This window comes from Eubalaena glacialis, chromosome 2 (genome assembly GCF_028564815.1).
Source record: "Eubalaena glacialis isolate mEubGla1 chromosome 2, mEubGla1.1.hap2.+ XY, whole genome shotgun sequence".
Taxonomy (NCBI): domain Eukaryota; kingdom Metazoa; phylum Chordata; class Mammalia; order Artiodactyla; family Balaenidae; genus Eubalaena; species Eubalaena glacialis.
The window spans coordinates 43,347,553-43,372,260 of record NC_083717.1 but is presented as its reverse complement, the minus strand read 5'-3'; the positions used below and the strand labels follow the sequence as shown (position 1 = coordinate 43,372,260).

The window sequence follows — 24,708 nt, the reverse complement described above, 5'->3', positions numbered from 1 at the left end:
CATAAAGTGTAGGCAGTGTTCCTAGAAATCCCATTAAGGAAAACCCAAAATTTTCATATAAAAAGTGCACAAGGTTGTCCTGTGTGTAAAAATCTCTTAGTTTGGGTGCATTTTTTTTTTAACGAAAATAATTCACACTACTCAAATACATTAAAAGAGTACAAAGGCAGACCAACAAAATATACACACAAACAACAAAAGGAATGATTTCTAATGAGATTTGGAATGAGGACAAGAAGAGGTTACGAGAGAGAGTCTCCCATATCACCAGAGTCCATGGAACTGCCTTTCACAATGTAAGTGATGCCCAAATGGAATGAGTTTGTAAATATGAAAGCTACAAGATGGGCAAACACGGAACTGAACAACTGTTAGAGTTTCTTAATTCAGGAACATAGTTTCAATGCTTTATAACTTAGGAAGCAACCCCTAAAAACAGTCAATTGATTTGATTTCTTAGAAATTAGGGGGAAAAAAAAAAAGCATTTGAAAAAATTAGCAACAGAGGAACAATATTAAAAAATCAAAATACAACATGGGGAATATAGGAGCCAAGGTCCCAAAGTACCAAAAGATAGACTCAAACTTCACGTTAGAATTAAAAAATACATAGTTAAAGGAAAAATTAACCAGGCTCTGCACAGCCGGTCAAATATGCAACCACTTCAAACGGAAATGATCTAGTCCTCACGTGTAGTTCTGGGAATGTGCTCTAACATCCAGTTCTCTATAGACAAAATAGCAAAAGCACATCATTTCATTAGCAAAGGCCCCTTTGTTTTAGACTTAAATTCACCTCTGACACACCGAAGTTTATATTAATTATCAAACTACTATTTTAATAACATTTTAAGCTTACAATATATTTTTTTCATGCCTATCCCAGATCACTGGTTCAGAGGTATATATGCTTTAAACTAGCCAAATTTACAAGTCTCCATGGCATCCTCACTCAGAAAACATTCAAACGCGATGGTTTCATAGTGTTATGATTGTTCCATCTTCTTCTAAGAGTTTTTGATCTGGAGCACGCGTTTCAAATTCTGTATTTGTGCCACTTGCTAAGGGTGCTAAGCTCACTTCATTAGAAGGAATAAAACCGTTCTGTCCAGATTGAAAACTGAGTTCTATTTGTGTTAATGATTCCAGGCTCTCGGTGTTACGAACAGCCTTGGGGATCTGCTGTGGCACACCATTGTCTTCAATAATAATGTCATCTTCATCGCTGTCTTCATCCTCTGGCTCAAAGCTCGGTTCGATCTGCTGTGGATAGCCAGGAAGGCTGTTGTCAGTAGACTGGCCAGAGCTGCCGGAAGTCCGACTGTTCCTAATGACGTTATTCCTCTGGTTTGCTGGTCTCGCTGTGATGATGAGGTTGTGGCTGTTTGCAATCCTCATTTCAGTTGCTTGATCTAGACTCTTCCTGGAAACTTCTATGCCATTAACTTCTAAAACTTCATCATTAATGGCTAATAGTCCTGTGCTTTGAGCCAGACCTCCTGGCACAAATCTGGATATAAAGATCCCTGGGACCTTATCTAAGCCATGGGGTGTCACCATGACACTGGAGCCGTCCTGGATGTAGAACCCTAGGAGTTTCTCAGTGCCATATTTGTAAAGACGGACTCTACGATGTGTTTCTGGGAGAATATCCATGTCTATAATAGAAGACACAGGTCTGAAGTCCTGGGGCATACTAATGACTATGTGTGGCTTTTTTCTATGGTTGTCAGGAAGCAACACATTGGTTAAAACATTCTTCTTCTTTATTAGTGTGTCTGTACCAAAGGCACTGTAGTCTGCTTCTTCTGGTCTCCTGCAGGGGCAGCTTCTCAGCGTCTCTCACCCCCCTGCTCCTTGCTCTCTCCTGTAAGACTGCTGCATACTCCAATTCATCCTGAACAGCCAAATGAGTCTTCCTGAAGTACCTATTCTTTTATTGATTAAGAATTTTTGTTCTAGTAGATCTTGTTGGAAAAAAATTCTAGTAATCTTTTAGGGCTTAAACATATAACATAAAATTTCCCCCCAGATGTGTCTAATTTTGTGGCTGATTGTAAGGCCAAGTAAGACCAATATTGTATAAAACTGTGTCCTCTGAAATTCATAATAGATTCCTCCATGGCTTTTTCTCTCATTTTTTTGCTATTCTTTTAATTTTCATATTTGGGGCTGGGAGGCATTGGCTCCTTCCCCCTGACATGCATACATTTATAAGAAATGTGGGCTGTGAAGTATGTAGATATGACAGAGATGAGAAACATTGAGGCCAGAAGATGAATCAAATCAACTCTTCTCATGGGTAAACAGGACAATGATATTATAATGATAAATACTTTTTAAAATTAATTTTTATTGGAGTATAGTTGATTTACAATGTTGTGTTAGTTTCTGCTGTACAGCAAAGTGAATCAGCATTAGCTATACATATATCCCCTCTTTTTTGGATTTCCTTCCCGTTTAGGTCACCACAGAGCACTGAGTAGAGTTTCCTGTGTTCTCATTAGTTATCTATTTTATACATAGTAATGTATATATGTCAATCCCAAATTGATAAATACTTTTAAAATAATATGTAAATACAGCATAACTGTCTTTAATCGCCATTCTGGGCATGGGCTTTCATGGGCTTTTCATGCCGATTCTGGGCATAAATTACCTAGCTTAGGAAGCTGAAAGTGAGGACTGATAAGGAAGAATGGCAGTGAGTTATTCATGGGATCCCATGGCACCTTTCTTTTGGACAATAGATCTCAAGTACGGCCATTTTGCCCCCCAGGAAATATTTGACAACGTCTGGAGATTTTTTATTGTTACAGTGGGGGAGGGTATCTGCTAGCATCTATTGGGTAGAGACCTGGAATACTACTAAACATCCTACAATAGATAAGGCAGCCCCTTATAACAAAGAACCACCTGGTCCAAAATACAAGTGGGGTCAAGCTTGAGAAACCCCGGTTTAGGAAATGGTGATAAATTTCACACAGAGATCAGCTTTTTCTATAAAAACAATGGGAAAGACTAAGTTATTTCTACTCGGGTTGAATAGCACGGTGCTAAGGAGACTGTGTATTTGACAGGGTTTGCTTAGATTCTAAATTAGTTCCCCTCGGGGCTGTATTGGAAAATGGAGCTAAGAGAAAACCATTTCCTCTTTGGGACTCAGGTTATTAAGCCTTTCTAATCTCCTCTACCCTCAGCACTCTCCCCTCCCAGCCAACTCTCCTCTGAGGGCAGAATTTTCTATTCTAATGAGAAATAGCACACAAACTAAAAAATGATAGCAATGCAAAATGCATCTCTCTTGAGCAAAGTTAATTTAGGTGTATAAAATCTCAATTGAAATACTGTCATTTTTTTTTTAGAATCCTAACTTTGAATAAATGTGGCTGCCATGGTGTCCCTAGGAGAGAGTTGCTAAGGAAACCAAAAGCCATCCCACAGTCAATACATCCTATCCTCATGGAATACCATTATGGTCACTCAGTCATTTTGAGAGTTAGAGATACCACAGTGAACAAAATGATGACTTTATCTGTTTATCCCAGGAGAACAGTGTTAAGAAATACATTTACCCAATGCCATCAGATTATCTAATGACCCCTCCTGGTAATGAGACTGAAAATGCATGTCACTCACAGAAATGCTACCTCGGAATACAATTTCTAGTCCTTAATATTGTGATTATAAAAATGCAAAATATACTTTACGATAGCTTGGAAGACTATATCCACTATAATAACCATAGGTAAGGTCAATTATATACCACACATAAGTGATTATTGCTTTGGGCACAGTGCATTAACTTAGGTGTAACCTTTGTATAGTTGTTTAAAAAGCTGACAAAAATCCCGGGAAACTCTTCTATAGGGTGCCAGGCACAGGAAGCAATGTTTTTGGTGTATTCTTTACCAGTATGATTACATCTGGAATATTGCCACAGACAATGGCCAAGGAGAGTTTTTAGTCAGTGTGACCAGGATTACAATGCTGTAGAGGAACAGTTGTCAGAAATTGGGATGGTTCATCTGATAGATAAATATGAGAGTAAAAGATATTTCCTAATACCTGCAGAGTTGACCTAGTGATCCCATGGCCACACCTGGATCTGGACCAGCCCAAGCCATACACACAAGTGCTTTAGGTACCAGCAGGGAGACACGTCTCTAGCTCCCCTCCATATTCTGCATGGATGCCTACCAGCCTCAGTAATCTAATCTGTGTCCCATGGTGCTACCAACTCAGTCACCGTGCTCCAGGCCCTGCATCTACAGTAGCCCCTCAGCTATGTCTGCATGTCCACTGCCAGTCTTTGCTTGGCTATCCCCCAGAGTTTGTTTCCTACCTTCCTGATGCAAATACCTTGCACTCCGAGCTGTGCACCCCAAGGAGGGACACTGACCCCCTCTATGTGTAGGCCCAAGCAGTTTGTTCCTGTTTGCCCAGAGACTGTGAACCAGCTGGGGCTCCTGTAAGCCAGCGAGCTTCTCTGCCACTCAGTGGGCTACAACCACACCTTCTCCAATGAGATTGGAACCTCTTCCAAGTGTGTCCTTTGTGGTGTACTCTCCCGCAGTGCCAGGGTACCATTTAGAGTTTTCTATCTTTATTGTTCCTCCCCTGTCATAACTTAATGATTACTTCTATTACACTTCCACTGTCCAAATTACTTTGTAGTGTTTGTCTTCAGGTTGGATCCATGCTGACACACCCATCTACCATACAACCTCACACCCAGAATTTATGTCAGCTCATAAAAATGAAGGCTGAGGGGCTTCCCTGGTGGCGCAGTGGTTGGGAGTCCGCCTGCCAATGCAGGGGACACGGGTTCGTGCCCCGGTCCGGGAGGATCCCACATGCCACGGAGCGGCCGGGCCCATGAGCCACAACTACTGAGCTTGCGCGTCTGGAGCCTGTGCTCCGCAACAATAGAGGCCGCGGTGGTGAGGGGCCTGCGCACCGCGATGAAGAGTGGCCCCCGCTCGCCACAACTAGAGAAAGCCCTCGCACAGAAACGAAGACCCAACACAGCCAAAAATAAATAAATTAATTAATTTATTAAAAAAAAAAAAATGAAGGCTGATTTCATTTGTTTTGTTGGCAAGAACTAAAAACCAAAAATATGTACACATTGCTAGGAACTGTCCCCCCTATCCCAAGGTGACTGCTCTCTGGGAGCTCAAAGGTAGATTGCTCTGAAGAGACTTGAATTAAAGCAAGCACAGGTTTCCTTTTCTCTCTTTTCCTAGAAATGCACACTCCTTCCAAGCAAGAAATAGCCCCTTGTTTCAACAAACTACAAGGATCTGTAACACAATTTGCATCAGTGCTCCTCTCAAGAGAGGAGAATCACTTTCTTCCCTCTGTTACATGAGTGTTCATCCCCATCCCATACAAGCTTTCCCCATCACTCTGTGTGTGTGTGTATGGTGGAGTTACAATTGCACAGTGCTTACTATGTGCCAGGCACTTCTTTTACATCTTATATACTAACTCATTTAATCCTAGTCACCTAGTTAGGTAGGTACTATTAATCCTCCCATTTACAGTTGAGGAAATCAAGGCCAACAGAACTTAGTTTAACTTGCTGAAGGTTGCACTGCCACCTGACATTTCTCAATTCACCTGTGCCACTCTTAGAGTTGCCTTTATATGAATCTCAAATAAGGGACGGTAAGAAACTAGTGAGCCCGTGACCCAAGGGAAGTGTTTCTTCATTATACATGATTAAGCATGGAAAAATGTAAATTGTAAACAAGAAGACACCTGTCTTCTCATTTGCTTTTAGCCTAATGTCTTGGGAGAATGAAAATAAAGACCAAATTATGCTCTTCATTTCCCTCCTCCCTTTCCTAGATACCCAGCCCCTCAGTTCACAGGAAACACTGTAAGAGACAAAGAAGACACTGCCCAGAGGGAAGGTTATCAGAAGATTCAGATTCATCAGTACTCAGGACCATACCAAATGGAACCAGGGGACCAGGGGTAGGATGACTATATCGTTTATCAAAACTTGAATAATTTTGAGAACAGAAGGGTATGATGTTAATAATTACACTGGCATAAATCATGTAAATCAGAACTGTACTGGGCAGAACCAGACATATGGTAACCCTGTTAGCAGTAGAAGGGAAGACCACCAGAGTCCAGGCATGAATCAAATGGTCATTTTTTTGTTTTAACAACTTATTGGAGTATAATTGCTTTACAATGGTGTGTTAGTTTCTGCTTTATAACAAAGTGAATCAGTTATACATATACATATATCCCCATATCTCTTCCCTCTTGCATCTCCCTCCCTCCCACCCTCCCTATCCCAACCCTCTAGGTGGTCACAAAGCACCGAACTGTTCTCCCTATGCTATGCAGCTGCTTCCCACTAGCTATCTATTTTACATTTGGTAGTGTATATATGTCCATGCCACTCTCACTTCATCCCAGCTTACCCTTCCGCCTCCCTGTGTCCTCAAGTCCATTATCTACGTCTGTGTCTTTATTCCTGTCCTGCACCTAGGTTCTCCAGAACCTTTTTTTTTTTTTTTTTAGATTCCATATATATGTGTTGTCATGTGGTATTTGTTTTTCTCTTTGTGGCTTATTTCACTCAGTATGACAGTCTCTAGGTCCACCCACCTCACTACAAATAACTCAATTTCATTTCTTTGTAAGGCTGAGTAATATTCCATTGTATATATGTGCCACATCTTCTTTATCCATTCATCTGTCGATGGACATTTAGGTTGCTTCCATGTCCTGGCTATTGTAAATAGAGCTGCAATGAACATTGTGGTACATGACTCTTTTTGAATTATGGTTTTCTCAGGGTATGTGCCCAGTAGTGGGATTGCTGGGTCGTATGGTAGTTCTATTTTTAGTTTTTTAAGGAACCTCCATACTGTTCTCCATAGTGGCTGTATCAATTTACATTCCTACAAACAGTTCCTTTTTCTCCACACCCTCTCCAGCATTTATTGTTTGTAGATTTTTTGATGATGGCCACTCTGACTGGTGTGAGGTGATACCTCATTGAAGTTTTGATTTGCATTTCTCTAATGATTAGTGGTGTTGAGCATCTTTCCATGTGTTTGTTGGCAATCTGTATATCTTCTTTTGAGAAATGTCAGTTTAGGTCTTCTGCCCATTTTTAGATTGGGTTGTTTGTTTTTTTGGTATTGAGCTGCATGAGCTGCTTGTAAATTTTGGAGATTAATCCTTTGTCAGTTGCTTCATTTGCAAATATTTTCTCCCAATCTGAGGATTGTCTTTTCATCTTGTTTATGGTTTCCTTTGCTGTGCAAAAGTTTTAAGTTTCATTAGGTCCCATTTATTTATTTGTGTTTTTATTTCCATTTCTCTAGGAGGTTGGTCAAAAAGGATCTTGTTGTGATTTATGTCATAGAGTGTTCTGCCTATGTTTTCCTCGAAGAGTTTTATAGTCTGGCCTTACATTTAGGGCTTTAATCCATTTTATGTTTATTTTTGTGTATGGTGTTAGGGAGTGTTATAATTTCATTCTTTTACATGTAACCATCCAGTTTTCCCAGCACCACTTATTGAAGAGGCTGTATTTTCTCCATTGTATATTCTTGCCTCTTTTATCAAAAATAAGGTGACCATATGTGTGTGGGTTTATCTCTGGGCTTTTTATCCTGTTCCATTGATCTATATTTCTGTTTTTGTGTGAGTACCATACTGTCTTGATTACTGTAGCTTTGTAGTATAGTGTGAAGTCTGAGAGCCTGATTTCTCCAGCTCCATTTTTCTTTCTCAAGATTGCTTTGGATATTCGGGGTCTTTCGTGTTTCCATACAAATTGTGAAATTTTTTGTTCTAGTTCTGTGAAAAATGCCATTGGTAGTTTGATAGGGTTTGCATTGAATCTGTAGATGGCTTTGGATAGTATAGTCATTTCACAATGTCAATTCTTCCAATCCAAGATCATGGTATATCTCTCCATCTGTTCGTATGATCTTTAATTTCTTTCATCAGTGTCTTATAGTTTTCTGCATACAGGTCTTTTGTCTCCCTAGGTAGGTTTATGCCTAGGTATTTTATTCTTTTTGTTGCAATGGTAAATGGGAGTGTTTCCTTGATTTCTCTTTCAGATTTTTCATGATTAGTGTATAGGAATGCAAGAGATTTCTGTGGATTAATTTTGTATACCGCTGCTTTACCAATTTCATTGATTAGCTCTAGTCGTTTTCTGGTAGCATCTTTAGGATTCTCTATGTATAGTATCATGTCATCTGCAAACAGTGACAGCTTTACTTCTTCTTTTCTGATTTGGATTCCTGTTATCTCTTTTTCTTCTCTGATTGCTGTGACTAAACCTTCCAAAACTATGTTAAATAATAGTGGTGAGAGTGGACAACTTGTCTTTTTCCTGATCTTAGAGGAAATGTTTTCAGTTTTTCTCCATTGAGAATGATGTCGGCTGTGGGTTGGTCATATATGGCCTTTATTATGTTGAGATAAGTTCCCTCTACTCCTACTTTCTGGAGGCTTTTTTGTCATAAATGGGTGTTGAATTTTTTTGAAAGCTTTTTCTGCATCTATTGAGATGATCATATGTTTTTTCTCCTTCAATTTGTTAATATGGTTTATCACATTGATTGATCTGTGTATACTGAAGAAACCTTGCATTCCTGGGATAAACCCCACTTGATCATGGTGTATGATCCTTTTAATGTGCTGTTGGATTCTGTTTGCTGGTATTTTGTTGAGGATTTTTACATCTGTGTTCATCAGTGATATTGGCCTGTAGTTTTCGTTTTTGTGACATCTTTGTCTGATTTTGGTTTCAGAGTGATGGTGGCCTCGTAGAATGAGTTTGGGAGTGTTCCTCCCTCTGCTATATTTTGGAAGAGTTGAGAAGGATAGGTGTTAGCTCTTCTCTAAATGTTTGATAGAATTCACCTGTGAAGCCATCTGGTCCTGGGCTTTTGTTTGTTGGAAGATTTTTAATCACAGTCTCAATTTCAGTGCTTGTGATTGGTCTGTTTATATTTTCTATTTCTTCCTGGTTCAGTCTCGGAAGGTTGTGCTTTTCTAAGAATTTGTCCGTTTCTTCCAAGTTGTCTATTTCATTGGCATACAGTTGCTTGTAGTAATCTCTCATGATCCTTTGTCTTGCTGCAGTGTCAGTTGTTATTTCTCCTTTTTCATTTCTAATTCTATTGATTTGAGTTTTCTCCCCTTTTTTCTTGCTGAGTCTGGTTAATGGTTTATCAATTTTGTTTATCTTCTCAAAGAACCACCTTTTAGTTTTATTGATCTTTGCTATTGTTTCCTTCATTTCTTTTTCATTTGTATCTGACCTGATCTTTATGATTTCTTTCCTTCTGCTACCATTGGGGTTTTTTTGTTCTTCTTTCTCTAATTGCTTTAGGTGTAAGTTTAGGTTGTTTTTTTGAGATTTTTCTTGTTTCTTGAGATAGGATTCTAGTGCTATAAACTTGCCTCTTAGAACTGCTTTTGCTGCATCCCATAGGTTTTGGGTCGTAGTGTTTTCATTGTCCTTGTTTCTAAGTATCTTTTGATTTCCTCTTTGATTTCTTCAGTGATCTCTTGGTTATTTGTTAGTGTATTGTTTAGCCTGCATGTGTTTCTATTTTTTATAGATTTTTTCCTGTTATTGATATCTAGTGTCATAGCGTTGTGGTAAGAAAAGATACATGATACGATTTCAATTTTCATAAATTTAGCAAGGCTTGATTTGTGATCCAAGATATGATCTATCCTGGAAATTGTTCTATCAGCACTTGAGAAGAAAGTGTATTCTGTTCTTTTTGGATGGAATGTCTTATGAATATCAATTAAGTCCATGTTGTTTAATGTATCATTTAAAGCTTGTGTTTCTTTATTTATTTTCACTTTGGATGATCTGACCATTGGTGAAAGTGGGGTTTTAAAGTCCCCTACTATGGTTGTGTTACTGTCGATTTCCCTTTTTTTGGCTGTTAGCATTTGCTTTATGTATTGAGGTGCACCTATGTTGGGTGCATAAATATTTACAATTGTTATATCTTCTTGTTGGATTGATTTCTTGATCATTATGTAGTGTCCTTCTTTGTCTCTTCTCTTGTAATAGTCTGTATTTTAAAGTCTATTTTGTCTGATATGAGAATTGCTCTTCCAGCTTTCTTTCGATTTCCATTTACATGGAATATCTTTTTCCATCCCCTCACTTTCAGTCTGTATGTGTCTCTAGGTCTGAAGTGGGTCTCTTGTAGACAGCATATATACAGGTCTTGATTTTGTATCCATTCAGCCAGTCTATGTCTTTTAGTTGCAGCATTTAATCCATTTACTTTTAAGTTAGTTATCAATATGTATGTTCCTATTACCATTTTCCTAATTGTTTTGGGTTTGTTATTGTAGGTCTTTTCCTTCTCTTGTGTTTCTTCCCTAGAGAAGTTCCATTAGCATTTTGTGTAAAGCTGGTTTGGTGGTGCTGAATTCTCTTACCTTTTTCTTGTCTGTAAAGGTTTTAATTTCTCCATCGAATCTGAATGAGATCCTTGCAGGGTAGAGTAATCTTAGTTGTAGGTTTTTCCCTTTCATCACTTTAAATATGTCCTTCCACTTCCTTCTGGGTTGCAGAATTTCTGCTGAAAGATCAGCTGTTAACCTTATGGGGAGTCCCTTGTATGTTTTTTGTTGCTTTTCCCTTGCTGCTTTTAATATTTTTCATTTGTGCTTAATTTTTGATAGTTTGATTAATATGTGTCTTGGCATGTTTCTCCTTGGATTTATGCTGTGTGGGACTCTCTGTTCTTCCTGGACTTGATTGACTATTTCCTTTTCCATATTAGGGAAGTTTTCAACTCTAATCTCTTCAAATATTTTCTCAGTCCCTTTCTTTTTCTCTTCTTCTTCTGGGACCACTATAATTCGAATGTTGGTGCATTTAATGTTGTTCCAGAGGTCTCTGAGACTGTCCTCACTTCTTTTCATTCTTTTTCTTTATTCTATTCTGCAGTAGTTATTTCCACTATTTTTTCTTCCAGGTCACTTATCCATTCTTCTACCTCAGTTTTTCTGCTATTGATTCCTTCTAGAGAATTTTTAATTTCATTTATTGTGTTGTTCATCACTATTTGTTTGCTCTTTAGTTCTTCTAGGTCCTTGTTAAATGTTTCTTGTATTTTCTCCATTCTATTTCCAAGATTTTGGATCATCTTTACTCTCATTACTCTGAATTATTTTTCAGGTAGACTGTCTATTTCCTCTTCATTTTTTTGGTTTGGTGGGTTTTTACCTTGCTCCTTTATCTGCTGTGTATTTCTCTGTCTTCTCATTTTGCTTAACTTACTGTTTGGGGTCTCCTTTTCACAGGCTGCAGGTGCATAGTTCCCATTGTTTTTGGTGTCTTCTTTCAGTGGGTAATATTCATTCAGTGGCTTGTGTAGGCTTCCTGGTGGAAGGGAGTGGTGCCTGTGTTCTGATGGATGAGGCTGGATCTTGTGTTTCTGGTGGGTAGGACCACATCTGGTGGTGTGTTTTGGGGTGTCTGTGAACTTAGCATGATTTTAGGCAGCCTCTCTGCTAATGGGTGGGGTTGTGGTCCTGTCTTGCTAGTTGTTTGGCATGGGGTTTCCAGCACTGAAGGTTGCTGGTCATTGAGTGGAGCTGGGTCTTAGCGTTGAGAAGGAGATCTCTGGGAGAACTTTTGCTGTTTGGTATTACGTGGAGCTGGGAGGTCTGTGTTGGACCAAAGTCCTGAACCTGGCTCTCCCACCTTAGAGGCACAGGCCTGACACCCAGCTGAAGCACCAAGACCCTGTCAGCTACACAGTTCAGAATAAAAGGGAGAAAAAACGAAAGAAAGAAAAAAGTAAAATAAAATAATTAAAACTAAAAAATAAAAAAATTACTAAAAATAAAGAAATTAAAAAGTAATTTAAAAAAAGTAAAGAAAGAAGAGAGCAACCACACCAAAAAACAAATCCCCCAATGATAAGAAGCACTAAAAACTATACAAAAAAAAAAAAAAAACATAAATAATGGACCGACAGAACCATAGGACAAATGGTAAAAGCAAAGCTATACAGACAAAACCACACAAAGTCTACTGCCTCAATTTTGGGATGATTCGTTGTCTATTCAGGTATTCCAGAGATTCAGGGTACCTCAAATTGATTGTGGAGATTTAATCCACTGCTCCTGAGGCTGCTGGGAGATATTTCCCTTTCTTTTCTTTGTTTGCACAGCTCCTGGGGTTCAGCTTTAGATGTGGCTCTGCCTCTGCGTGTAGGTTGCCTTAGGGAGTCTGTTCTTCACTCAGACAGGACAGGATTAAAGGAGCAGCTGATTAGGGGGCTCTGGCTCACTCAGGCCATGGGGATAGAATGTTATGGAATGCGGGGTGAGCCTGTGGTGGCAGAGGCCAGCATGATGTTGCAACAGCCTGGAGCACCATGTGTTCTTCTGGGGAAGTTGTCCTTGGATCACGGGACCCTGGCAGTGGCAGGCTGCACAGGCTCCTGGGAAGGGAGGCATGGATAGTGACCTGTGCTTCCACACAGGGTTCTTGGTGGCTGCAGCAGCAGCCTTAGAGTCTCATGCCCGTCTCTGGTGTCTGCTCTGATAGCCGCGGCTTTCCCGCTTCTCTGGAGCTCATTTAGGTGGCACTCTGAATCCCCTCTCCTCGCACACCCTGAAACAATGGTCTCTTGCCTCTTAGGCAGCTCCAGACTTTCCCCTATACTCCCTGATGGCTAGCTGTGGTGCACTAGCCCCCTTCAGGCTGTGTTCACGCAACCAACCCCAGTCTGCTCCCTGGGATTTGACCTCCAAAGCCCTAGCCTCAGCTCCCAGCACCCACCCGTCTCAGTGGGTGAGCAGACAAGCCTCTCAGGCTGGTGAGTGCTGGTCGGCACCGATCCTCTGTGCGGGAATCTCTCTTCTTTGCCCTCTGCACCCCTATTGCTGTGCTCTCCTCCGTGGCTCTGAAGGTTCCCCCCTGCTCCCCCCACCCCCGTCTCCACCAGTGAAGGGGTTTCCTAGTGTGTGGAAACTTTTCCTCCTTCACAGCTTCCTCCCAAGGTGCAGGTCCCATCCCTATTCTTTTGTCTCTGTTTTTTCTTTTTTCTTTTGCCCTACCCATGTATGTGGGTGATTTCTTGCCTTTTGGGAAGTCTGAGGTCTTCTGCCAGTGTTCAGTAGGTGTTCTGTAGGAGTTGTTCCACATGTAGATGTATTTCTAATGCATTTGTGGGAAAGAAGGTGATCTCCACATCTTACTCCTCTGCCATCTTAAAGGTCTCCTCTCAAATGGTCATTTAACTGGAGAAATATAATGAAGAGGCTATTGGCTGAGGTATGGACAGAGATGTGAGAACAAACAAGGATTGTGATTACCAAGGGCAGAAGGTGATTACTAGCAAAGACAGAAGGAATCACTAACCCTTGACCAGCATGATCTGGAGCCATAGAGGATGGGGTGCTCACAGAGCTGGTACTTAAAGAAATGCAGCCATTGCCAGAATTGGAAGAAGCAGGAAGGAAGCAGAGGAAAAATGCTGACCTCTCTCTCTTCCTGCCTTCTGATCTCCTGCTGGAGCTTCCCATTGGCTTTGACCAATGGGAATTCAGAGGACAAAGTAGCCTTAATGGTGCAACCTGCAAGGAAGCTAGACCCTCAAGACACAGAGAAGGGCAGAGAATGGATCTGGGATCAGAGTCAAACAGTCATATTTGTGGCTAGTTTCATAACATCCTTTTTCCTGTTATACATCAGCTACCATAAGAAGTTTAAGACTCTCAGGTAGTTCCCATTATCTGTCTTTAAAGCTCTCCATACACCCTAATCTGACCCCCTTGCCACCCCCAACTCCCAACGCCCTTCTACTGTGCTTTTGGAAGGAAGCCACTAGCAAAGTCTTCTTTATCTTCAGCCCCTCCTCTCAACGTGCCCTTTATCTTTGAGCCAACTGAAACTTAATTATCTATGGACTCTAATTTTAAAAAATCCTCACTTTAGCTACTACCCCCATCTTATGCTCTTTATGCAGGATAAATATACTCAAATGAAATCACTGTCTGCATTTCTTTTCCTCCTTTCCTCTCCTGAACCGACTGTTATTCAGGTTTTCATCCGCTCCCCACGATTGAAATAGTTCCTGTCAAGGATATCAATTATCTTCTCATCTCCAAATCCAACAGGCAATGCTCAACATGCATCTTACTTTGTTCATTAGTGTTTCAAGTGGTTGGTTGCTCCTTCCTTCTCCAGGGACTTTCTTATAGTTAGTTTTCACACAGCATTGGTCAATCCTCCCTAATCACTCAGTGGTTCCCATTTTCTCCTATCACCAAATGTTGGAAATTTCCAGGTCTCACTTCTTGGACTTCTTTCCTCTATCTATATCCATTTCTTAGTGAGATTTTCTAGTGTCATGATTAATGTCATAAATACCATTTATGCCCTGATAACTACCAAATTTATATCTCTAGCTTAATCATTTCCTACAAAAGCTATACTCATATATCCAGCCGCCTGTATAATGCTGCCTGTCTAATAGACACTGAGGCATTTGAAACATAACCTGCATGAAATATAATTCCTGACATTTCTGATTATCCCCAAACCTGCACCTCTTACCATCTCATTCATCGCAGTCTATGGCAACTCCATCCTCGCAGTTGCTCAAGATTAAAACTTGAAATCACTGTTGACACCATTTTTCTCACCTCAGGTAGCCAGTCCGTCAGCAAATATTGGCTCTGAACTCGAAAGATATCCCAAATCTGACCACTTATCACTACCCCAGCCTCTAACACCTTCATACAAGCCTCTACCACTGGCTCCATTTCTGGTTCACTGGAAGAGCCTCCTACCTGGACTTCCTGTTCTTCTCTGTCCTTCTACGGCCTCTCCTTAGCCAGCAGCCAGAATATATGTCACACCATGAAACTAAGCAGTTTCCCATCTCACGCAGAGCATGAGGAAAAGTCTTTGATGTGTCCCACAAGTCCATATAAGATTTAGTCAGGGTGTTTCTGGGACCTCAACCCCTTCTTCTCTTCTTTTTCTCACTGCACTCCAGTCACACTGTCTTTTTTGCTGATTCTCAAACATGCCACATATGCTCACAAACCAGGGACTTTGTGCCTGCTGCTTCTTCTTCCTAGGACACTCATCCGTGGATAGCTGCATGGCTGACACATTTATTTAAGCCTCTCCCATTCCCTCCTATATCATCACACGCCGACATACACTTTTTAAATTTATTCTTTATTTGTCTGCCTAGCATCTGTCCCTTTCACTAGAATATAGCCTCCTTGATGACAATGGACACTCAACAAATAAATTTTGAAGAATTAAAGATGATTAAAGAGAACCATGGAATTTGTATACCAAGATTCTCTCTTTCTCTCTTTCACTGCCAGTGAGCCAAATAATACTCAAACAGAACCTGATAAACACATCTTAAGACTGACTACTTCATTATTAGCACACTGTCTTGGTGAAAAGCACCCTTGGAGGCTCTGTGGGGAACAGTGTTTACTGAGGCAGAGTTGCTTTCAAAGGGGTCAAGAGCAATGAGTTCACCTGATAAGGCTCTAACTCTGTGTGAAACAAATTCCACTCTGCACCTATTCCATGCCTGCATCTATGCAGCTGAATATGGCTGGGGAAAAAAATGTCACACTGACCATCTAATCTTATATGTGTGCCTGCTAATCTGAAAGAAACCCAGAGACCAGAGACCAGTTCTGGTGACCAGTGAAGGAAGCAATGCTTGAGCCAGAACCTGAATTATGAGAATAATCCAGTTATGCCAAGTACCAAGGAATAGCACTCAGGCAGAAGGAACAGTGGGAACAGTGACCCTGAGATTGGCACAAGCTCAGTGGATTCCATGGAGCAAAAGGAACATGTGGCTACAGTGCAGTGACCAGACGGCTAAAGACATGGGAGGGATTGTCATGGGCTAGATCATGCACGATTTAGTAGAGCAAAGTAAGGATGTGGAATTTTCTTCACATGGCATTGGAAAATCATTGGAGGATTTCAAGCAAGGGAGTGATGAGGTTCCAGTTTCCAATTGCTGTGTAACAAACCTCCCCTAAATGTAGTCTCTTGACACAGTGACAACATCTGTTTGTGGGCAAGGCTTGGTGAGTCAGCTCTCCTCGGCTCAACTTGGTGCAGCTGGGGCTGCTCTGACTGAGGTTGGCAGTCATCTGAAGGCTTGCTAACTCACATGTCTGGTGGGGAGCACTGGCTTTCCACGGGGACCTCAGCTGGACTGCACCTGGAGCTTCCATGTACCTGCTTGGCTTCCTCACAAGATGGTGGCTGGATTACCAAGGCAAGCATTTCAAGAGAGAGAGCCTGGTAATAGCTTGTATCACCTTTATTAACTTAGTCTGTTAATACTCATGGAGTCCATCCTAAAAGTCTACCCAGTGTCAAGGGGAGGGAACATAGACCCTACTAGTGATGGTAGAGTCTCAATATGACATTGTAAGAACATGTGGAACAAGATCTATTGAGGCAGTCATCTTTGGAAAATAAATTCTGTCCCCAAAAGAGTGTGATGTATGTGCTTGAAAGAACTCTGGTTGCTTTGAAGAGAATACATTGTAGGAAAGCAAGGATAGAAATGAAGCCCAGTCTGGTGGCTCAAGCAGCCCTGGGGAGAGATGATGGTGGCTTAGACTATGGTGTGGGAGTGGATATAAAAAGCAGGAAGAATTCAGGACTTAGGGTCCCAATTTGTGTTACTTTAAAGACCTAAATGGCTCTAAAAACAAAGAAGACTGAAAAAGAGAGATGCTTCTCTCACCTTCAAAGGTACCACGGGGCCTTACCCTCAAAGGCAGCAGCAATGTTTATATTTCCTCCCTCTTCCAAATGTCTGGGACTCACTATTGGAGGTTACCTAAGAGTGGTTTGTTGTTTTCTTTACATTATTATTGTTATGTTAAGCACTTATGTTTGGAATGGATTGGAATGGATGTTTTGGCAGAACAGAACTGCTATGCTAAATAAAGAACATGATAGAGCAGCAGAGAGCACTTCACCTTGGTGATGGAAGAAAAATCTGGAAAGCTGTTCTCTATTCCTTCAGAGTGCCTGCAGGCAGCCTGTTTTGGTCAGACATAGGCTGGGGTCTAGACAAGTATACCTGACCTCCTTCTTGACAGGTGTGTCAGCACCTGATCCTCTCCAGTCATGGTGGGCTGTATTCTTTGATAACCAAGTCATTGGGACTTGGGGAAATGATAGCGCCCACTCCCATAGGACTGTGCAAATCAGCAAGGTGAGATGCCATCTTCTTCCTTGGGTCCCACATTCTAGACCTCTCATGTTAGAGTCCCCTCATTCCTGCTATGAGTCACAGAAGAGAGGGACGAGAACTAGCATTGAAATCAGACAGCGCTAGGCATGAGTTCTAGCTCTGCCACTTACAAATTGTTTAACCTTGAAAAAGTTATTTAACCTTTCTGGGTCTGTTTCCTTCTCCATAAAATGATGATGATGATCTTATCTTAAGGGGGTTACTATAAAGATTAAATGAAACACCAGAAGTTTAACTAACACAGTCTGATGCACACTAAGTGCTCAATAAATTATAGTGATGACATATATTAAAGGATAAGGATGTCACAATATTTAGAAAGCCATTCCAAAATTTCCACAGCTAGCACCACACATACAGACCATTACAGAAAAACTGACACTGCTTGCTAGCTGTGGTCATGTCACATCTTTTTATGACTCAGTGACTTAACATTTAGAAGATGGAACTTTCACAGCAAGAGCAAGTTGAAAAATAAGTAAAACCCCAGAGAGCATTTAGGCACAATCTAACTTAGACGAACGAGGATTTCTCAGCTTGGTCTGCCAGCTGGATTGTTTTTACATTCTGCTTGAGAAAAGCTATGCTATCCCAGAGATTGTTGCAAATTCACCAGTGCTGCACGCATGTCAAAAACTCAGGAAGAGATTAGCTTTGAAAAGCTGACATTTTTGTACATAACACCAAAGCCTGGAGCAAATGGGGTTCTGAGAAACACTTTGAGAGCTTTAAGAGGGCTAATGAGAGGAGCTGTCACTTAGACCTGATCTTCTAGGTGACACTGGGTGTACAGTGGGTCATCCAGGTCTTCTGCATAAAAGCAAGTTTTCAGATGTTGGAAAAGGCTAGATCATTGTTTTTATTTTGTTTGCTTCCCTTCTAGTCATCTAGTATGGTAGCTCAGTGAATCCTAACCAATGTGTCAAAATTAGTCTTTCACTGGAACTTCCCCTGGTATGAGACTGTCTTTCCAGGACCACCCATTTATTCATCCACTTAACAACCATTAACTGACTGCCTCGGAGACATTGATATCAGGGTACCATTCTACAAAAGAGGCATTCAAGTTCCCGAGAAGGTAGGAGACTTGCCCAAAGTCACAAAAGTGGTGAGTAGGAGAGCCAAATGTGGAAACTCAGTCCCCACACTGTCCCCACCAAGCCATACTTCTTGGGGCTGTCAACACAGTGCAAGGGAAGAAAGCTAGACTGGAGCCTGGAGATCCAGGTACCACTTACTGACAAGTTATTGGTTAACATGACTTTGGACAAGTCAGTTAATCTCTTGGGTTCATTTCCTTATCTCCATGACAAGTTGCAGAGCCCTTCTGAACCGCCCCCCCCCCTTTGGTGTTTCTATGAGAATTAAATGCTATAGAGTAATAATATGGAGAAATCTCACAAACATAATGGTGGGTGAAGGAAGGTAGATGTAGAGAGCGCATCCTGCATGATTCCATTTAGAAGGATTTAAAAACAAGCCAGATGAACAAGAAGTAAGGATGCTGGTTACCTTTGGGGGAAGAAGGGTTATGATTAGGAGAGGGAATTAGAGGGTTTCTGGAATCCTGGGAATGTTCTGTGTTCAATAAAAATATATACAATTTTTGAAAAATCATAAAGGTATGTGAAACTACTTTGAAAAGAGTATACTCAAATATAAGGTAGTGTTCTGAGTAGAGTTTCAGCTCCCCACTCCCTGATAGCTCTGACTCTGCTCAGGTGTAGCTGCACCTGCAGTGAACTGCCTGGACAGCTTTACCTCTCTGGGGTAGAGCCCAGTCCTGAGAAAAGCTAGGGACTGAGATTGGGATGGGACTGGTCTTCCAGAGAACCCCAGATCCCAGAGCTGGTATCTCAGAAGCAGCCTTCAGTTCTCTTTAAGAACATCCCTTGTGGAGTCACTCAGTCCCAACTCAAATACCTCTAGTGACAGGGAACTCACTACTTTGCAAAACTACTTCGGGCTTTGTGTATGCTCACACAACATTAAATCTTTCCACTCTCCTCATCTATTTCTCATACCAAGCATTTTCCAAACCACAGTTCTCCCAGACCACCTACAAATGAATTTTTACTGAGCTCTTCTACTTACCCAGCAAATCAATATAATTTCTCATATATGTGGAATCTGAAAAAATTGGTATAGACGATCTTATTTACAAAGCAGAAATAGAGACACAGACATAGAGATAAAATTTATGGATACCAAGGGGGAAAGGGGGGAGTGGGATGAATTGGGAGATTGGGATTGACATATATATACTATTGATACTATGTATAAAATAGATTACTAATGAGAACCTAATGTATAGCTCAGGGAACTCTGCTCAATGCTCTGTGGTGACCTAAATGGGAAGGAAATCCAAAGAAGAGGGGATATATATGTATACATATAGCTGATTCACTTTGCTGTACAGTAGAAACTAACAAGACATTGTAAAGCAACTATACTCCAATAAAAATTTTAAAAAAAGAAGATGTGGTGTATATATACAATGGAATATTACTCAGCCATAAAACAGAATGAAACATTATCATTTGTAGCAACATGGATGGACCTAGAGAATATTATTCTTAGTGAAGTAAGTCAGATGAGAAAGACAAATATTATATAATATCACTTATATGTGGAATCTAAATAATACAAATGAATCTATATAAAAATAGAAACAGACTCATAGACATAAAAAACGAACTTATGGTTACAAAAAGGGAAAGGAAGGGGGGAGGATAAATTAAGAGTATGGTATTAATAGGTACAAGTTACTATACATAAAATAGATAAGCAACAAGGATTTACTGTATAGTACAGGGAATTATATTCAATATCTTGTAATAAACTATAATGGGGTATAATCTGAAAAAAAATAATGGAATCACTATGCTTTACTCCTGAACTAACACAATATTGTAAATCAACTGTACTTCAATTTAAATAAATGTTGCCAGACGTTGTCAAATGTCACCTGGTTGAACATGTAGCATTTTGTTAATGAGAAGGAATCTTTTTGTAAAAGAAATAGTACTGGTCTGAAAAATATATAAGGACTTTAACGAAAGGAACACTCCCATTAGGTTTTACTGCCAGAAGGTGCTCCCTGATTTGACCCTTCTCATAGACATGTGGGTTGTGAGTTTAGCACTCTGTAATCAGAAAGATTCTCCTTGGAAACTTTGAGAAAAAAATTTTTTTTTTCATTCCTATGCAGAAATTTTATTCTATAAACTCTTTTATTTTTTTATAATTAATTTTTTATTGGAGTATAGTTGATTTACAATGTTGTATTAGTTTCTGCTGTGCAGTTGAGTCAGTTATACATATACGTATATCCACTCTTTTTTAGATTATTTTCCCATATAGGTCATTACAGAGTACTGAGTAGAGTTCCCTGTGCTATACAGTAGGTCTTTATTTGTTATCTATTTTATGTATAGTAGTGTGTATATGTCAATCCCAATCTCCCAATTTATCCCTCCCCCACCCCACTTTCCCCCTTGTTAGCCATAAGTTTGTTTTCTACATCTGTGACTCCATTTCTGTTTTGTATATAGGTTCATTTGTACCATTTTTTTAGATTCCACATATAAGCGATATCATAAGATATTTGTCTTTCTCTGTCTGACTTACTTCATTCAACATGACAGTCTCTAGGTTCATCCATGTCACTGCAAATGGCATTATTTTGTTCTTTTTTATGGCTGAGTAATAGTCCATTGTATACATGTACCACATCTTCTTTATCCATTCCTCCATTGATGGACATTTAGGTTGCTCCCATGTCCTGGCTATTGTAAATAGTGCTGCAATGAACATTGGGGGAGAAAAGATTTTTTGAGAAATTTTGAATGGAAGAGCCCAGCAAAAATTCACTTGAATGTGATCTGCGAGAAGTGTGACCATATAACTGGAACAATTCAGTTTGTATCCATTGTTCCAGCCCCCTTTTCATCTCCCATGTCCCCACTTGGAAAATAAATTACATGGTCACTCTCCCTGTAATCTCACCAACCAGATATGACCATGATTAACATTTTGTTATAATCCATACCAGTCCTTTATATATATATATTTTACATCTTTGATCTCAATCCACATATAAAATTTTATACTCTACTTTTATGTTTTACACTAAAACCTAAGCATTTTATGATATTATTCAAAATATTTTACAGATATTTGAGTGGCTACATTTTTTATTCCAATGTGTTTAATATCACCCTTATTTTTGGAAACTTAGTATGTTTCCAAATTTTAATATTACAAACAGCATTACAATGAAAACCTTTGACAGAAAACTCTGTCTTAATTTCAGATCATTTCCATCAATAGAATCTCAGAAACAAAATTTTGGAGGTGAGGATTACAAATATTACAAATATTTTAAAGGCTCTCACATTGTACGCCCCGTTCCTTTCCTGAAGGCTCAAACTATTTTGTAATCCTTCCAGCTGTGTTGAGTGTGTCTGCATCACAGCACTGAATCTCTAGTATTGAATACTCTCATTTTTTACAGTTCTGTTAATCTGATAGGTTAAAAATAGCATCTCAATGTTATTCTAATTTCCATTTCATTGATAATGAGTGAGGTTGAAAAATGTTTGAATGTTTATTAGACATTGATGTGTCTGTTTTAAATTGTCTTTGTTCTTTTCCCCCTTTATTTATTGGGAACTTGATGCTTTTATTATTACTTTTTGGCGTGAGCTCTTCTCTTATTAAGGATATCACTCTTTGTCCTGTTTGGAGCAAGTATTTCCCCTGGTTTATTTGCCTGTTAAGCAATTTTGAGAAAAATTGTAATTTGTATGTGAAATACCTATTGCTCTTTTCCTTTGTTATGTCTGCCACTCTTTATGAGCTTGAAAAATTCTCACCTCAATCCTGTGTCTAGATTTGATCCCTCTTCATTTCCATTCACTCTTACTGTTTTTTTCTGATGTATATACGTTTAAACAAGCTCAATTCTTCTTGGTCAGGCCACACTATATACTGTTGGGATTTAACAGGAAGTTTTAATTTATATTTTGCTCTTCTGCTTGGGAATTCTATTGCTGTTATTGATTGTCCATTTTAATAAGGTGCTTCTGTTTCAAGGCAATTATGCAAAGGACACAATTGGAAACATAAATAATGAAGAATAAGTGCTTTTTCTCTCATTTCATTATTAGGTTGTAGGAATGCTAATTTTTACTCAAGCATGAGACACGCCCCATTTTTAATCAGATAAATTTGCTAAAAAAATACACATTTCCTTCATCTAGGATAAGGGTATAAATAAATTGAAGTTTTGAACTATTATTATTTTTATTATTTTATAGGTAACCCTGTGCAGTATCTGACATCAAGAAGGTGAATTCTAGTCCAAGGGTTTCTTTGAGTTGTTAACCAAAAATTCAGTGACAAGGGCTACAATAATTTTACAATGCAAAAGAAAATGCCAAGTCCAGACAATAGACAATTTATCAGAGTTTGCAGAGGTAGAGCAAGCACATAATTTTTTGATATAGTTGACACATTCAATTATCTTCTAAAAGTTTCTATCACAGGACTCCTTTCAGTCATTTACTGGGTACAAAAATGTAATCCATAATTACAAATATTTCATGTGCCTTATATCAAAAGCCCAACAATCCCTTCCTGAGGTTTTCTGTCTTCCAGACAAACTGGAAAAAGAAAATAAATGCTTGGCAATCAAGACTTGCAAAGTGGCCATGAGGGGTAATCAAGGAGCTGACAGCTGAAAACAAGGAAAAAATATGTACATGTTCCCTAGGGTTTGGGTTTGCAGAGGAAATCATTTGTTGTATATCATAGACTCACAGATGTCTGGGACTGAAAGGGATTTTGTGAGCATTAATTTAGTCTATCTCCCTGCTTTGAGCCATAACCAATAGAACTTTCTGAATCTACGTGCATATTTTAAAGATCAAGATGCAATATGTTGGAAAAATCAGAGGCTAGGTTTGAGGTTATTTCCACCATTTCCTAACAGCATGTCCTTGGGTAATAATGTGTTAACCCAAACAATCCTGCATTCTTTTCTGAATATTTCAGGTTATTGTACTTACCTGGCTGGGCTCTTATGGTGTTTAATGGGATACTGTATGTGAGACTGTCTGTTCCTTATTAACAATAAATGTCAGTCAGTCCTCCTTCACCCCTCCATACCAAGAGATTGGGAGAGACAAGTTGTCAACTAACTTCAAGATATTTCAATATTGATTAGCCTCCTAAGATGGGAAAGCTTCCTCATACCCAACTCAAATTCTTCACCTTGTAGCTTGAGTGCTTTTCCACTGGTTAATTAACCAATGGAATTGCAGAATAGAGATGATCAAACTCAGTAAGATTATCTTTCATTTGTTGTTTCTGTAGACTTGATAGCTGCCATCCATGGGTGGTTGAGAGGCCTTCTCCTCCTTCCTGTAGGCCTGAACAATGAATAAGGGACAGCAAGAAGGTTGTATTGCCAAATAACACCTGATAAATATCTTCTTTTTTCCTTCATATCTCATATCTAACTCCCCTACCTCCACCCCATGTGATCCACTTCTGTAATTATAGGAGGGAATTCCTAAGACATGACACTTGGTTTTACATTGGACTGTGCTCTTCCAGTTGTCTAGTTCATCACCGCAACGGCCAAGGCATGCATGTTGTGAATCCCTTTCATTGTCCATGAATTATTTTGTGGCTGAACAGAACCTGGCATTTGATCCGAGTCTTCCCTCTGATGAATGTCCATCAACTATGTTCAATGAATTTCTGTTTTGCTTAAAATGCATGAGACTAACCTGTGTAAAGGAGAAGTCCTTTCATTTATGGAAAATACTCAGTAAAGTAGGGGGAACTTAAGAGAACATCTTTTCATTTTTCAGATTAGGAAAACTAAGGCTCAGAGATGTCCAAGGAGGCACAAAAACCAAGAATGTACAAGGTGTACAAGCAAAGAATAGGTTGCATTTGGTCACTTGTTTAGTTTGTGTTTGTCTGTTCCCAAGCTGATGGAAAGAATTTGCACAACTCAGATGTCTCTGAAATCATCCTTTAAAGCCACACATCAAAATCACCATATGGTTAGGAAAGCTTCACATTACTTGGGAAAGTGGCTAAGGTAGACCCTGACACAGAATTGGCAATGAAGCAAAAACAGTGGAAAGAATCAATGATTATTTTTCTACCTACCCATCATCATCATCATCATCATCATCATCATCTTTTAATATAACATTATTATGATAGTGTGATAGTTGAAATTTTCTTTCATCGAATAATCAGTTCCTTTCCTAAACTACTCTGGGTGAAATTTACCCTACCTCATTGATGTTGGGGTTACCATGTGACTTGCTTTGACAAATGGAATGTTATTAGATGTGATGGAAGCAGAGACCTT

At 39.6% G+C, this 24,708-nt stretch overlaps 1 protein-coding gene across 1 annotated transcript; it reads right to left on the bottom strand.

Annotated features, from left to right (window-relative positions):
• Positions 1 to 978: 978 nt before the first annotated feature.
• Positions 979 to 2,767, bottom strand: LOC133084591 (partitioning defective 6 homolog beta-like). The gene is made up of 2 exons (XM_061181419.1): positions 2,733 to 2,767; positions 979 to 1,816 (listed from the first exon to the last, which is right to left on the bottom strand). Exons 1-2 carry the CDS (start codon positions 2,765 to 2,767, stop codon positions 979 to 981), a joined length of 873 nt encoding a protein of 290 aa, XP_061037402.1.
• Positions 2,768 to 24,708: the final 21,941 nt, after the last annotated feature.

Excerpts from the sequence above, each read along its gene's own strand:
- LOC133084591 (XM_061181419.1), bottom strand. The coding sequence starts at position 2,767 with ATGGCCGTACTTGAGATCTATTGTCCAAAAGAAAG. Across the intron at positions 1,817-2,732 it reads ATCTATTGTCCAAAAGAAAG|GAGACCAGAAGAAGCAGACT; the intron begins GTGCCATGGGAT and ends CTGCCCCTGCAG.